This window comes from Bos indicus, chromosome 8, assembly GCF_029378745.1.
Source record: "Bos indicus isolate NIAB-ARS_2022 breed Sahiwal x Tharparkar chromosome 8, NIAB-ARS_B.indTharparkar_mat_pri_1.0, whole genome shotgun sequence".
NCBI classification, from domain to species: domain Eukaryota; kingdom Metazoa; phylum Chordata; class Mammalia; order Artiodactyla; family Bovidae; genus Bos; species Bos indicus.
The window spans coordinates 29,978,495-29,993,500 of record NC_091767.1 but is presented as its reverse complement, the minus strand read 5'-3'; the positions used below and the strand labels follow the sequence as shown (position 1 = coordinate 29,993,500).

The 15,006-nt window shown below is 36.2% G+C and overlaps 1 protein-coding gene across 12 annotated transcripts in view; it reads right to left on the bottom strand.

Moving 5' to 3' along the window:
• Positions 1-15,006, bottom strand: part of NFIB (nuclear factor I B) — a 257,801-nt gene that overhangs the window by 61,494 nt on the left and 181,301 nt on the right. For all 12 annotated transcript variants that reach the window (XR_011568030.1, XM_070794542.1, XM_019965916.2 and 9 more), the window contains exons 4-6: positions 11,644-11,712; positions 5,279-5,399; positions 2,367-2,485 (exon numbers count right to left, since the gene is read on the bottom strand). Coding sequence is in view for 11 of the 12 variants with exons in the window: in XM_070794542.1 (XP_070650643.1) it covers positions 2,367-2,485; positions 5,279-5,399; positions 11,644-11,712 (309 nt within the window). In the remaining variant the exon portion in view is untranslated. The remainder of the gene's footprint in view (positions 1-2,366; positions 2,486-5,278; positions 5,400-11,643; positions 11,713-15,006) is intronic.

Here is a 15,006-nt window from a genome sequence, read left to right as displayed (position 1 = left end):
ACAAAATCTTCAGGGTCTCAGAATTAAAGTGACACACATTTTTTTGAAGCACGTGTGAAAATGAATCATTCTTCCTTACTCTTAATATAATATGCCTTTACAGACTTCTCCAATAATTCTAGTCATCTTGACAAAAGAAAATCACCAAGACAATACAATGATTTTACAAAGAGAAAGAATGACAGTTTCCCTTCTACTTTTCAAAAATGTTTTACAATATGATTTGAAATTGGCTTTATTCAACAGGCTGAAAGAGGAAGCAACTCTTACAGAGTGACACTGTCTGTAATAAAGAACACCTACAGTTCTGCACAACACATTCATTGCCACACATTCACAATGTTATTGTTATTACCATTAGAATCTTTTCCAGAACAATTTTCTGATGAGGAAAATATGGCTTTGTTTAGAAAAAGCTGACAATGTCAGCAAAACAAGTAATAAAATATAAAGGGTTGAGGGTTTTGCTTTTATTCTTACTTCTGCAAGTCTGATGAAGGCCCTGTTATTTCTGGCCTTTGCTAATGAGACTGGTGTTTCGCCTATCGGTGGTCCACGTAGCCAACAAACATCTATTTGCCTCTGCTGAGCCCCAAGTGTTGCACAGGGTTCCTAGGCTCTGAATACACAGTAGCCAAAACAGATAAAGTCTCTGTCCTCACAATGCAGACAGATTCAGACAATTAATCCCATAAGCAAATACGGAACAACATACTACGAGTACAGTGAGGGAACAATACTAGGTTTCAAACTGAAATTCCTCAATTTAGGCTGGGACATGAAAAATGACCAAGAATTTGCCAGATGAAGAGTCAGAAGAGGAGCGTTCCAGAGGGCATGGCTTATATGAAGGTCTTGGGTGTTACACTTCCAAATCTAAACAAAGCAGCAGGCTCGAGTGCGAGAAGGAAGCAGACAGCCCCCGCTGAGACTGGAGCAGTGGTCAGAGGCCAGAGGACCAAGAAGATCTGTGAATCGTGTGAGGGAATCCTGCTTCTCTCCTAAGAGAAGCAGGACGTAACTGCAGCAGGGGAGTGATATGACGTTATGTTTTAAAAGATGGTTCTGTCTACAGAATAGACTGGGGAGGTGGGGTAGGATCTCTGAGCCCAAACTCTTCAGCTGATTTTCAAATCCTTCCTTAAAATGACGGCCCATTATTTCCATTCACACAAACAGCCTCCAGCCACAGGGCACACACACGGCCATTCGGAAACTCACTTCCCCACCTCAGTGCTTGCCTGGGCTTTTGTCTTCATCCACCCTGCCCCCTGCTTTTTTAGTTAAAATCTCAGCATGCTAAAGGAGACCCACCCGGCTCCACCTGACTCAATGTCAATTCCTCTGTGAAGACTATTTCACCATTCTTTAAATCCTATGGCACTCAGTAGAAAAACATGGAGCAGCAGAAAGGGAATCCTGAATTTTGGCTTTAACTGCTAAGCTTCAGGGCTATTTGGTTTCCTGAGATTACTGGACATGCAACTCCTCAATCCTCAGATACACTCGCCCAAGTTATGGACTGAAAACCACTTTTTTTTTTTTTTTACATTTTTAATTAAATGGAGAATTTTAAAGACAATTTTCAAATACACTTTGTTCTGCTCTATAAGTCATTTTTGCACACATACCAACAAAGACTGTTAGCTAATCTTTGTTTCCATGTTTAATAATCTCCCTCTAACCATGGCAAAAAGGCATGAGTATACCTGATGAAATATATTTAACCCAGTAGACTTTAAGAAAGAAAAAGAGCAAAGTATGAATGTAGAGAGTCAAAGAATACCTATTTCTGATATTTATATTTTTTCCTAGAGCTGCCCTAGAGTTAGGTTATAGTTTCATCTAGAAGAAATAACTAGATTGACTCAGACACCAAGTGTCTAACATCACACTTATATTTATTGTTCACGTTGTACCTACTTCCAAAAGAAAGCATGGTTTCCTTTAAACGAGAACTTTCAGTAACTGGCACCTGAGAACCGCTTAAAGTTTGGCTCCACCTTAAAATACCCCATATTAAGAGGAACAAACTGATCTGACTGAATTAGAATTTATGTCTGCTATAATCCAACCAACTAATATGGCCACACCATCATCAGTCACACACATACTGAGGTTTCTAAAAGATTATTCTAAAAAAAAAAGAAAAAAGTTCAATTTCAAGAAACAAATAAATATATGGGAATTTTGTAACTTCAATAACATTTGATCAGTACATGACCTTAAAAATAATTGTACTGCAATCATTTCATGAAGAAATATAACCCATATTGATTCAATTATGAAATTTTGACTAAATGAAACTTATGGAAGGAGCTGACATTTTCCTCCACCGTCCCTAGAGGCAACTCCTTTTTACTCACCTTGATCTCTTTCGTGCCATGTTCGACTTCCAGCAGCTGGTGAATTCGGAGAGGGATAAAAGTCTCCTGTAGGACTTGGTTCCATATTTTCATCTATGGATATGGTTTTGGGTCTTTTGCTGTTAAAATATGACAACAGTTAATGGGAATTCTAGGAAGATGTGTAGCACCTGAAAGTTTATAATCTAAGAATATTCTTACTGGAGAAATTTCCACAAACACAAGTAATAATATCCCAGAAATAATGGTGAGTATTCAAGACATCAACAGGAGTAGCAAACATTTTCAGTTTTATGTATCATTTATTATAACAGAGTAGAACTGTATTTGTGTAATGAATAGGATGTTTCTTATATTTACCTTTTGAAGTATATTTCCAGTAGTAAAATACTATTTTTGGTAGTTAAAAAGTGAATTCTTAATGTGATATGTTTACTAACTTAAAAACTGTTATTAAGATTGCACCTAACTCATAATTATTATCAATATTAATAACATTCATTTGTACGGCACTTGCCATTAACAATGTAATCCTTTCATATGAATTCACAGATAAGTAAGGTCCATAACCTTTCTAAGCTCAATTTAATTATCTGTAAAATGGAAACAATAAAACATTGCTCAAAGGGGAATTGTAGGGAGGATTAAATGAGTTATTAAATATAAAGCTCATACATTTAGTGGCTGGCACTTATTAAATAGTAATTATTAGTAGTAACCCTATAATTAATAATATTAAATATTTATAGTACTTGTCTGATTATAAACTGTTTCATATATTCTAATTTACCTTTTCCTTAAAAAATACAGTTGTTGATCCTTTACTCTTAAGGTCAACCATGAAAATCATCATCGCCAAATTCAAACCCAATGGTATACTTCCAAAATAATATATTTTAATAAACAAAACATGGTTTTATCACAATAACTAAGAAAAATGAATATTTAGAGCCATGATTAAAAATCTATTCTATGCCACATGCCATATTGCTTAATACATGCCTTCATATATCTCCACCAATATTGTATTAAACAATTAGTTATGAATATGAAAATGGATATTGTTTCCTTAAATTAAAAAAAAAAAATCCTTATTCACACCCATGCAGGTAAAAACTAAAAAAAGGAAATCTTCTGAATAAACTTGAGGTTGTGATAAAAAACCTAATGTCGTAGCATTTCAGAGTTGTACCTGACTTTAGAAGCCACATACATAATCCAATCCTCCACTTTATTACAAGTAGGGAGACAAATTTGAAGAGAATCAATTGTCCTGAGTATGTTAATTGTAGCAGCCTGACTTCCTAGACTGTACTCTTTCAAAATCCTGGAAACATGTGCATGTCTGGGTATACTCATAGATACATTTGTGATTAAGATTTGACTCACAACTCCCAAACTATTAACATTATGTAGAAGATGGCAATTTCTATTAGTGCTAAATCACAGTGAGAATAAATAGTAGATATTTAGTTTCTTTCTAGGGTATCTAAAATTAGAATGCATTTTTTAACCCCTCCTTCAATCTAATTCTTTCATCTGTGAATCAACAGTAAATACAGGAAAACTTGAAATGAGGGAGAAAAGATTTTCATAAGGAAATAAAAGATAAATGTTTTTTAAAACTTTTTTATTCTAAATGACATAGTATTGTATTTAATACTGAATAATCATGAGGAAAGAGCCAGGTGGATGATACCGATCCATCATATAAAATAAAAATATTACTATTCACATTTTAAATTTAGAAAAATCAAAGCATTTTAAACAAATTACCATATCACAGACAATTTTAATAATAAACCTAAATACTTGCTATGAAATCTTACTATAGGAAAACAGTTTGACCATAAACGACACACAATTAAATTAGCTAATAAATGTACAGATGTGCACAGCCCCATAATCAATCCAAATGCAATTAATTTTTGTTACTGAGACTAGCATAGGAAAATGGTTATCCAGATTTTTTTATTTTTTAAAAATTGATATTATAAAATACATGTTTTGCTCTGAAATTCATGTAGGATCTTTTATCTGATCATGGGTATTTTTAATGCTCTGAAAGTGAAATTGGTCTTTCTGTATTGAAGATTCAACCTCCAGAAAACCCAATAAAGCTACAATATCTGCTTATCTTGCCTTCTCGTTCACTCAGCCCTCTTCTATCATTCTATAGTAAAGGAACATATCATGAAATTCTAATGTACAATAACTTTCCAAGCTAATTTTCCCTCATTTAAATAGAAGATTTCCTTTTAAACTCCTGAAGGTTACAATTAGAAGGTCGAGAGAGAAAAATGAGAATGTCAGCAGAGAACCAAAAGACAAAGTCACCTCACTGTAGCTCTTTCCCAACTGGTTCAGCCAAATCTCAGAGCAGGTAATACTTTCACTGGTAACTAAAAGTTAACTAAATTATTCAAAGAGCATCAACTGAAGAACTTGGCAAACCTGTGGCCTAGAATAAGGCCTTTTAAAGTTAAATAAATGACACATTTTATTTTTCACTTCATTATCCCCAGTTTGGACATGGTATTAGGATAAAAGTTGGGTGGATCAGTCCTAAACCAGGGCAACATCATTTTTAAGGTCACCAAAAGAATTACATAACTTGTGAAATTACAATACTTCATAGAAGATAAAAATCATATTAATACATTTTCATAGTTCCCTTGTCCCCCCACCCCCAAAATGATTGTTTAAAATGCTCTGAACAACAATTACACTTAACTTTCAAATTTCAAAATAAGTTCAACCAAGAAAGAGTAAAACTCTGTGAAAAATCAGCAAAGAATGTTGAGCTTTTTGTTTTATTTCCACACTGTTTACCGACAAACCTATGTGCACGTCTCCCTATCTACCTGTTTGCATACCAGACTGAGAAGAAAAGCAGTTCCTCTTTGAGTTACCTGCTTGGTGGAGAAGACAAAGACCTCTGAAGATTGACCCCCGAGTTCATGTCATGATAGTATGGTTGGCTTGGGATTTCTCCAATTGGAAAGTTGACTCCAGTTCCCTGGGTTATGGGCGCTGAGGAATAAAACAACAAAAAGAGCATTGGGAGTGGCATTTACTATTGTCATCTCTATTCAGTTATAATAATCTCATATTTTCCATGCCTCTGGGCAAGGATGAGAGGAATTCTCTTTACCTTAAGACTCTAGTATCAACCGTCCATTGGTTAAGACTTGCAAACATCCTCACTATGCCAGTGTTCACGTGTGGAAACTCAAGGCACTAAGACGGCCATCACTGGTTACCCCTTCCTCTGCTCGCACTGCCCAAGCTTCTTCATTCAGTCCTTACTGTTAGCCGTCACTACATCTGCCATCCCACTGGACTATGGATGCTCCACAGGGCACAACACATGCTGATTATTGCTCAGGACAAAGCAAGGCCCTTTGTACTAACTCAGCTCTTAAAAATCAAATTATTGTTAAATAAAAATTAAAATTAAATTAAATCAAATTAAAATAGTTCCATAAAAAGATTGTTTTATAATAATATTAACATTAATATTAAAGTACATTAGAGATCATATTTCTAATATTTGATATAAAAATAATTATTGTATTAGGACAAGTATATAAGTAAAATTGACAAATATGAAATAAAAGTCAAGATTTCTTTTTCCAAAATACATATTCGGTTTCATATATGAATAGGAAGTACAGTTTTACTTTATGTCTTGTTTTTTAAAAAGTTGATATGCTCAACTTCATAAGTCATTTAAAATATACTCATGGAGTTTTATACTTTAAGGTATAAATCAAAAAGTCTTTTTGAGTTTGCTGATATATTGTGAACTAAGATTTTTGATGTAAGTATTGGTTGTCATACCATGGATTACAGCTTTCTAAATTTTTAAAATTGGTTTCTAAACTTCTTGAATAAATCTTTCAGGCAGCATGTTGTGTTAGAATGAGGAGAGTACTGGGAAATAGACAACATTTTAACTCCTTCTGCCATTTATGTGCTATAAACCTCAGTTTCCTGAACTATAAAATGAGAATTATAATAAGCTATCACATATGACTATTTTGAGGATGAAATGAGGTAAGGAGTGATAAAAGTCTATCATGATGCCTAGTGGATAACAGATATTCAACAAGTATGAGTCCCCTTTTCTTGCTTTCTCCCCCAAAACTCTTCCCTGGCAACCTACAGTGGTTAGCAAAGATGAAACGGTCCAAAAACCTATGAAAAGCAGTAAATAGGTACAAATGAATGGTACAAATGAATCTATCCACTGAAGGTCTGTGCAATCAACAAGTTATTGTATCCATTACTGACAGGTGCTGAAAGGGACACAAACCAGTCTAAGATACAAGATAGTTCCTGTCCTTAATAAGACACATGGGGCAACAAGCTGGGTAAACAGAACACTCATGAAAAGCACAGAAATACAAGCATCATGCAGATTATAGTGAAACTTCCACAAGAACGACATGATCAACAAACGCTATAGGATTTCAAGGGAAGAAGAATCCGATATAAGCTTGAATGGTCCAAGAAATCTGCAGAAAGCCACAGCTGGCCCAGAGCTCTAGAGGATGAGGCGGGTACTCAAAGGAAGTTACTCTAAATAGCAGTTGCTAAAAGAGCAAGGTCATGGGCAGAGATGACATGCAAGGTGGAGACCAGCCAGGTTGGTGTCAAAGGACAATGATTAAGAATAAATTCTATTTCTTCACCTGTTTTCACCAGGCCTTCAAGATCATCAATGAGGGAAAGTGTATCCTAGCCCATGGCAACAAAACTCTAGAGCCTCTGAGATTCACACTACAACAGAGAGTCCACTTAATCTTCCCCTTTCTCCAAACTAACCTCATGTTGAGTATAAAATTCCAAAGGGACCGTTGATTTTCAAGGGATTTTCCTTACCTAGAATTTTCAATAGACATCTGAAATGTGTTCACTATCAGTTGAATTGTATTTCAGTATCAGGCAGGCCAAGACTAACAACGTATTTTTTAAGAAAATGTGATTAGAGGGTACACGGTTTATTGCAGAGAAATAATCAAGGAATATACAATGGATAGCTCTATTAAAAATTAAGTCAAAATAAATTAATACATACAAGATTAGTCTCAGCTCTAAAGATCTGCAGTTTCTGCCTGCTGTTAGGTTGTTCATATTACATAATATGATTTAGCCTCATTTTATATAAAAAATACTAGTTTTCAATGTATAACTATGCCTATTGGCTTCAGTTCTTTGGACAGTTAAAATGTAGTTGCTTGTTGTGGCTTGAGGTACACCAGAGGTTAAAAAAATGCAAGGTAAGAAATCCCACAATAACCACATGCTTTAAAGTTTATTATTAGAATCATGTTCTACGTGACATTGGAAAGCAGAGTAGTGCTGGAAGGAGGCATTTGAGGGGTTCAGTGAAAGTAAAACAATCTGTTTGGCTTTCGATGGTAATAATGGATACAATTCAAAGAACTGAGTTACCAACAGGAAACTTACATGTTATATCTTATATCAATTAGCTGCAATTTATTAAGCTCATGCAATATTTAGACAAAGATCTGTAGTTCCTATTTAATAAACATATGGCATGACAGTCAACACAGATTGTTTGACCATAAGCATACTAGGTATAATTTATAGGAAAATGACAATTACAGATCTTTGGAAATATTATTTTTTTTTCTAAATTTTGTACCAGAAGGATTATTTCAAAATATCAAGGAAGCAACACAAATAATTTATTTACAAATATTGTATGATCTCACTTATACGTGGAATCTAAACAAACAAAAAACAAGCTCATAGAAAAGTTTACTAGAGGTGGGTATTAGTGGGGAGGGAGAATTGGAGGAAGTTAGCACAAAATGTACAAACTTCTAGTTATAAAATAAATAGATACTGGGGATGTAATGTACAAAACAATGACTATAGCTAATGTAGCATATATATATATATATATATATATATAAAGCAGTTAAGAGAGTAGATCCTAAGAGTTCTCATCACAAGGAAATAACATTTTCTCTTTTTCTCTTTTTTAACAGCTGCATGACTGCATGAGATGATAGACATTAACTAAACTTACTATGGTATTTCACAGTATATGTCAGTCAAGCAATTATGCTATATACCTTAAAATTATACAGTGCTACATGTCAACTAAGTCTCATTAAAACTGGGGCAGGGGTGTGTGGACAAGATGGAAAGTAAAGCTTTAGTCATGGCTTAAGAAAAACAAAACAAAAGCATTTTGTCTACAGATTTACACACAAGCAATGTAAAATTTAGTGTAGATTTTGACACTAAACGGGAGATTACAGAAATTAAAGTAGATTAATAATGAACACGGCCAAATTCTAAAACAGCACATGCACAAAATTTATCTAATGACAAAGTGTATAAGAACTGCAAGTCCCAGCAGATATGCCTATTTAAAAGCCTCGGGAAAAACTTATATCAGATGCAAAGATCATTGTTAGCACCTCTCCCAGAGAGCAGCAAGGGGCCTTAAGGCTGCAAATCATGTTTAAGAGGCTGCCAATACCCTCTTAGAAACCAAGCTCAGAAGAACCTCAGATTCTAAGGGTTAGAGGGCAACCCTTAATCTCTCTTATTGTTCTCCTCACTCCAAAAGCTGATCCTAAATCAACTTTTAAGATGGAGATAATATCGTTCACCAGAAAGATCACTATCCTAAAATTGAACAACTTCATTAGCTAAAGTCAACATTCACATTAGAGGGTCATACCAGAGTAAAACCCCAGAGGACAGAAACCATTAACATATCGTAAACCCTCAAGAAGTCAGAATTCGTGATGTACAGCAAAAGGGTTGTGCTGAAGTTGATGTTTACTTAGCAAAACCTATTTCATAAACAATGAAGTTCAATTGTATAAATAAGGTTATAATGTGGATATATTAAACACTTAGGAGAATAACTTCTCAAGCATTTCAGAGACACCTATTTACATATGGGATAGAAAATGTTTGCTGAATTAATTAGCTAATGAATGAATATAGATAATTAACATACTAATTACAAATCAGTAATGTTTGTTATAACAGCTAACTTAAAAATCTCTAAGAGATGAGAGTGTGATTTAAGAAAGAATGAATGATGTATGTTAAATTTACCTCACTTCTGAACTGTTATAGAAATATATTTTTTAAGTTTCAAATTCAGATTTCTCACAGTATCAATCTTCTCACAGTACCAATCTGGGTTTTTGTAAGTTCTCATATGGTTCTCCCATAGCGTCTAACATAATGTTACCTCTGCTGCTGCTGCTGTTAAGACACTTCAGTCGTGTCCAACTCTGTGCGATCCCATAGACGGCAGCCCACCAGGCTCCCCCATCCCTGGGATTCTCCAGGCAAGAACACTGGAGTGGGTTGCCATTTCCTTCTCCAATGCTACCTCTGCTAAGTCGCCTCAGTCGTGTCCGACTCTGTGCGACCCCATAGACGGCAGCCCACCAGGTTCCCCCATCCCTGGGATTCTCCAGGCAAGAACACTGAAGTGGGTTGCCATTTCCTTCTCCAATGCATGAAAGTGAAAAGTGAAAGTGAAGTCGCTCAATCATGTCTGACTCCTAGGGACCCCACGGACTGCAGCCCACCAGGCTCCTCCATCCATGGGATTTGCCAGGCAAGAGTACTGGAGTGGGGTGTCATTGCCTTCTCCAATGTTACCTCTAATGAGGAACTAATAATATTTTCTGACAGATAATGCTATTATCCTTTTAAGAAGGATAGAAGTATAAAACTGAGAAAATTACAAATTTAAACAAATAATTTCATAAAGTCTCATAACTGTAGCAGCATAGCCTCTCTGCTAAAGAGCAACACACACACACACAAACACAACTACCCACCTTCAAATACTCCCTTCCTTACACAATGCCATTAAGTGGTAGTAAGTCACTCAGGCACGTTCCTTTCCAAATTAAAAATAAACATAAAAAGTTCAAATATTGCAGTCTTAGCACAACACATATTGATCAGGAAAAACACAGACGTCTCATGGCCTTGGTCAATGAAGTAGACCACCAAAATCCTCTTGCCTAGCAAACATGAATCCAATAGACACAGGGACACAGGATATGAAGTTTTGGTCACTTATACTACTCCTTAGTCAACAGATGAAGGCAGAAGTATTTGGGGCATAATATTTATCCACTGCAGAATTATGTCAGAAAGGATGCTACTAAAGTCTTAAATGTTTATTCACAGAACTCTCTGAAACACAGGCTAGGTGCACTAGTCAGTTCAGAAGTCTGTATTTGAGAAACTACAGTCCCAAAGACAAAGTCACCTACTTCACTGAATGCCATGCTAAAGTACTACCTACACTTAGCCTCAGTAACTCATTTTGTTTTTATTCTTTTTGGATCATCATAATTCTTGTTCATGACCTCTGAATTTGACCCAAGTGAAAAACACAGCTTAAACAGGGACCAGAGTGGCCCTACATCATCTGAATAAACCATTTCAAACTGTGACACTCCCTATCAAAACGTCAGGTGAAAATACAGCCATCATAGGTACATAAATAAGCTAAATCAAAGAAGAGAGCAAGTAGAAATGAGTCACTCCCTTCAGCATAATCAATGAGATAAGAACAGCCTCTTACATATATCTGCAGACACCGTAATAACAACTAAAAGAGGTGATCAAGAAAACTTCCTCCTTGCTTAGTTAGCTGACCAGGTACACTTTACTTGAGAAAATTCTCCTCCAGGCTGCCAAGAATGGTGTCTCAGGTGAGGTGGCCAGTGAAAACAATTTGACATTGTTTTGGATAACAATGCTTTCTATCTATATCCAACTACAATCTGCAAAGTTAATTTCTGCATCCCTCTACACTCTGCCTGTTAGCGTGTATATCCTGTACATCTCCAAGCCCCCACCAAAATGTTAGCAAAATGAAAAAGCACTTATCTACAGGAAACTTATGTGGGTTATCATAACAACACTGAGTACATTTAATTAATCACACTTCCTTTGATATAAATGACCATCTATGGTCACAGAGTGAACAGTGAATTAAATGAATACCAACAACACAGCAAGCAGAACAAACCCCAAATTATTTTTGTACTACAAAAAGTACGGATTTAAATGCAAATATTTCAGAAAGCCAGACAAATTAACTTCATTTGTGAAATCAAAAAGTTAGAGATTTTAAAGCTCAAATTACCCTAATACACAGTTCTTTTCATACTGTATTTCATTTTCAAAATACAAAATATTTTAAGTCATACTGTATAATTAAATAATAAGCAAAGAGTTTACTTACTTCTAGATACCCTCACAAGTTCTGATACATTGAAGACTCCAGATTTTACAAAACTATCCTCAAGGTATCCTGAAAATAAACATCAAGAAGAAAGAGATCAACATAAGCAGGAAGCAAATAAATGATTTAACACTAGAATTCACTCAAGTGTTTCAAAACAAAGCTTAGACTAAAAACCAAGTATGCTTACAACAAAGACACATAAAAACAAAATGCTTATGAAATGCAAACTGAGTCTTTTAAAACAGAAGTTTTCAGTTTAGAAGCTAAATAATCTCTCAGAAAGAAATTTTAACTTTCCAAGTGTACAAGGCAATTGGTATGGTTTTATTTGCCATGGCTCATGCATAGGGAATGAAGGTTTAGGGGCCCTTGGGCAGTAGCACCTGGTAGACTAAAGTCCAATCATTTAAAAAAAAAGAAAGAATGAAAAAGGAAAACCACAACCACAATTAGCACCTTGTTGGAATTACTTCAAAGATCTCTGGAAACCACTGTTCTTTAACAAATCCTTCCCTGAGTAAAGAAAAGTGAGTTGCTGTTACCAGCCCTCCCACCTTTGTTCCTGTCCTGAATCACACAAAAGCAGAACTGGTACACAGAGCAAATACTTCACACGGACCTATTTCCGTGCACCTTTAATATACCTCACACAATTTCACTGCTTTCTCACCCTGCTGCCACTCCCTGGTACTCCATTTCAAAAACAGGATCCTTTTTTCTGGCAAACAGTGGTGAGGCCAGACCTCCAGGAATGCCTCCTGACCCTTCAGGGACCTCCACTGGTCAGGAGCCAGAGTCAAACGGATTCCTGGCTGGCCTAGCTCTGCCCAGGACTGGAAATGGAACTCTCAGCGACTGCCGTGTCCCCAGGTTCTAGCCAATGAGAAGGAAGTTTCATGGTGGTGAGGAGGGGATGAACACCTCAGGTAGATGGAATACGGCTACTCATTCCATCTACCTGCTGCCCCAGGGAGAGAATAAGTGTGAAAATCCTCAGTATTCAAATGCTTCCAGGAAAAAACTCTAAATTCCAAGAAATGGCAATTTGATCCAATGCTGCAGAACACTTTGGGGCTGACTGAGAGGTTGATTTAGTGTAGGAAAGGCAGGCATGAGTGGTTTAGCAACATGGTCCACTCACGTCGAAGAGCTGGGCTTTGACTCCTGACTACACTGTGCCACCATGGCGTCCTGGAATAATTAATCATGATAATAATGAACTTAAAGAAATTTATAATAATAATTGTCCTGGAACATTAGACTCTTTGTGCCTCAGAGTTTCCATTCATATATTAAAGATAATATCAATAAAATTAGCTACCTTACAGAGTTATGCATAAGCGAGATAAAACTATAAAATGCAGAGTAGGCACAGATTAAACATCACCAATAAATTAGGACTGGCTCATGGAGGCAACAATCATGCACACACTGAAATATTCACACTGAATTCCAGTCTCAAGATAACTATAAATAATCATTTAGAAACTTTACCAGAATGAGAGTCACCACCCTACTTTTTAACCATACATAGCATGAAAAGACAGAAAATCATTTACTTAATACATATACATCACTGTTGGGAATAAACAGAGGAGCTGTGTATGTCTGAAGGCTGTTTGAACACTGTTTTATATCCATCCATTCACCTTCTTTAGAAAAAGAATAAAAGAATGAGAAGAAATTATGAGATCTCAGCTGGTGATAAAACTCAGGTCTCATATTAAATCATTACTTTAAAAAAGATATACATTTTTAAGAGGATAAGAACTAAATGTCCCCACTTAATGCAGCTCTATTTTAAGAAACGCCTACTTCTTGAGCAATTAATTTTCTGTCAGGGTGAATTCATTTCAGTGATTATTGAGAAACTTTCAGATAGATACCATTGTACAAAGTGCTAAAAGCCATTGAGACACAAAAGGACATCAACTCCCGCTCTGTGGTTGGAGACAAAGACAGTTTTAATTTCTGACAGGTTATTATTATTGTTTTTGTTGCTCTAAAGTATAATAGCTTACACTGTACTTTATGTATAGTAAACATTTTACATATGACAAGTACATTAAATTTAGAGACTTTACTTATCATGATGACAGCCTGTGTGCTTAACCAATCAGACAAGGTTATTCGCTCTGTAAAGGCCCACCCTCATGTCATTCTCACATAGCTGCCTCTGATCAGAAGGCCCTCTATCCACACTCAACTCTCAGCCTTCCGTGTCCAGCTCAGCCACTGCCCGCTCCATAAACTGCTTCTCCACCCTCCTCTCCCAACCCCTATGCCAACTAAAATTGATCTCTTTTCCTATATTCACATAGCACCTGGTTTGTACTTACTTTACATCACTTTGTACATTCAAGTTTTCCAAGATAACTGTTTTCAAGTCTTGTGTTTTTTCTTATTTGGGGGAGTGACTGGGTTTTGTCCATCTGCTTCTCCCCTAACAACTAAGTCAGAGCCCACATATAAGGCAATGGCACCCCACTCCAGTACTCTTGCCTGGAAAATCTCATGGGTGGAGAAGCCTGGTAGGCTGCAGTCCATGGGGTCGCTAAGAGTTGGACACGACTGAGCGACTTCACTTTGACTTTTCACTCTCATGCATTGGAGAAGGAAATGGCAACCCACGCCAGTGTTGTTGCCTGGAGAATCCCAGGGACGGGGGAGCCTGGTGGGCCGCCGTCTATGGGGTCGCACAGAGTCGGACACGACTGAAGTGACTTAGCAGCAGCAGCATACACTAACCAGTAAACGCTTGCAGAAAAAAACTGTAAAATTCAACTTTTTGAAACATGGTCACAAATGCATACCTTAATAATTTTATAACAATGAAGATAAAGCTAGCTTAAGACTGAAGGATAATTTTACTGATTCTTGTTATTCCCTGGAATTTGTTTGCCTAGGAGTTTATTTAAGTTATTGGGCAGGATGGGAAAGTGTAATGATTACAGGCAAATTATATCTCTAACTTTGTTGTGTAACTAATGTACAACTTTAGGCATTTAGTATAAAATAACTACCAAGGCACTAGGAGTGTTCAAACAGCTCACAGATATTTGCAAATTGATGAAAGAGTAAATAAATGGTAAATACTTCAATTTATTTATATAAATTATTCCATGTGTACCCGAACGCTGGGAAAGATTGAGGGCAGGAGAAGAACAGAGTGACAGATTACGAGATGGTTGGATGGCATCACTGACTCAAGGGACATGAATCTAAGCAAACTCTGGGAGATAGTGAAGGACAGGGAAGCCCGGGGTGCTACAATCTATGCGGTCACAAAGAGGCAGATACAACTTAGTGACTGAACAATACAGGCTAACATTTCAATATATAGATATTATCTGAAGTTCA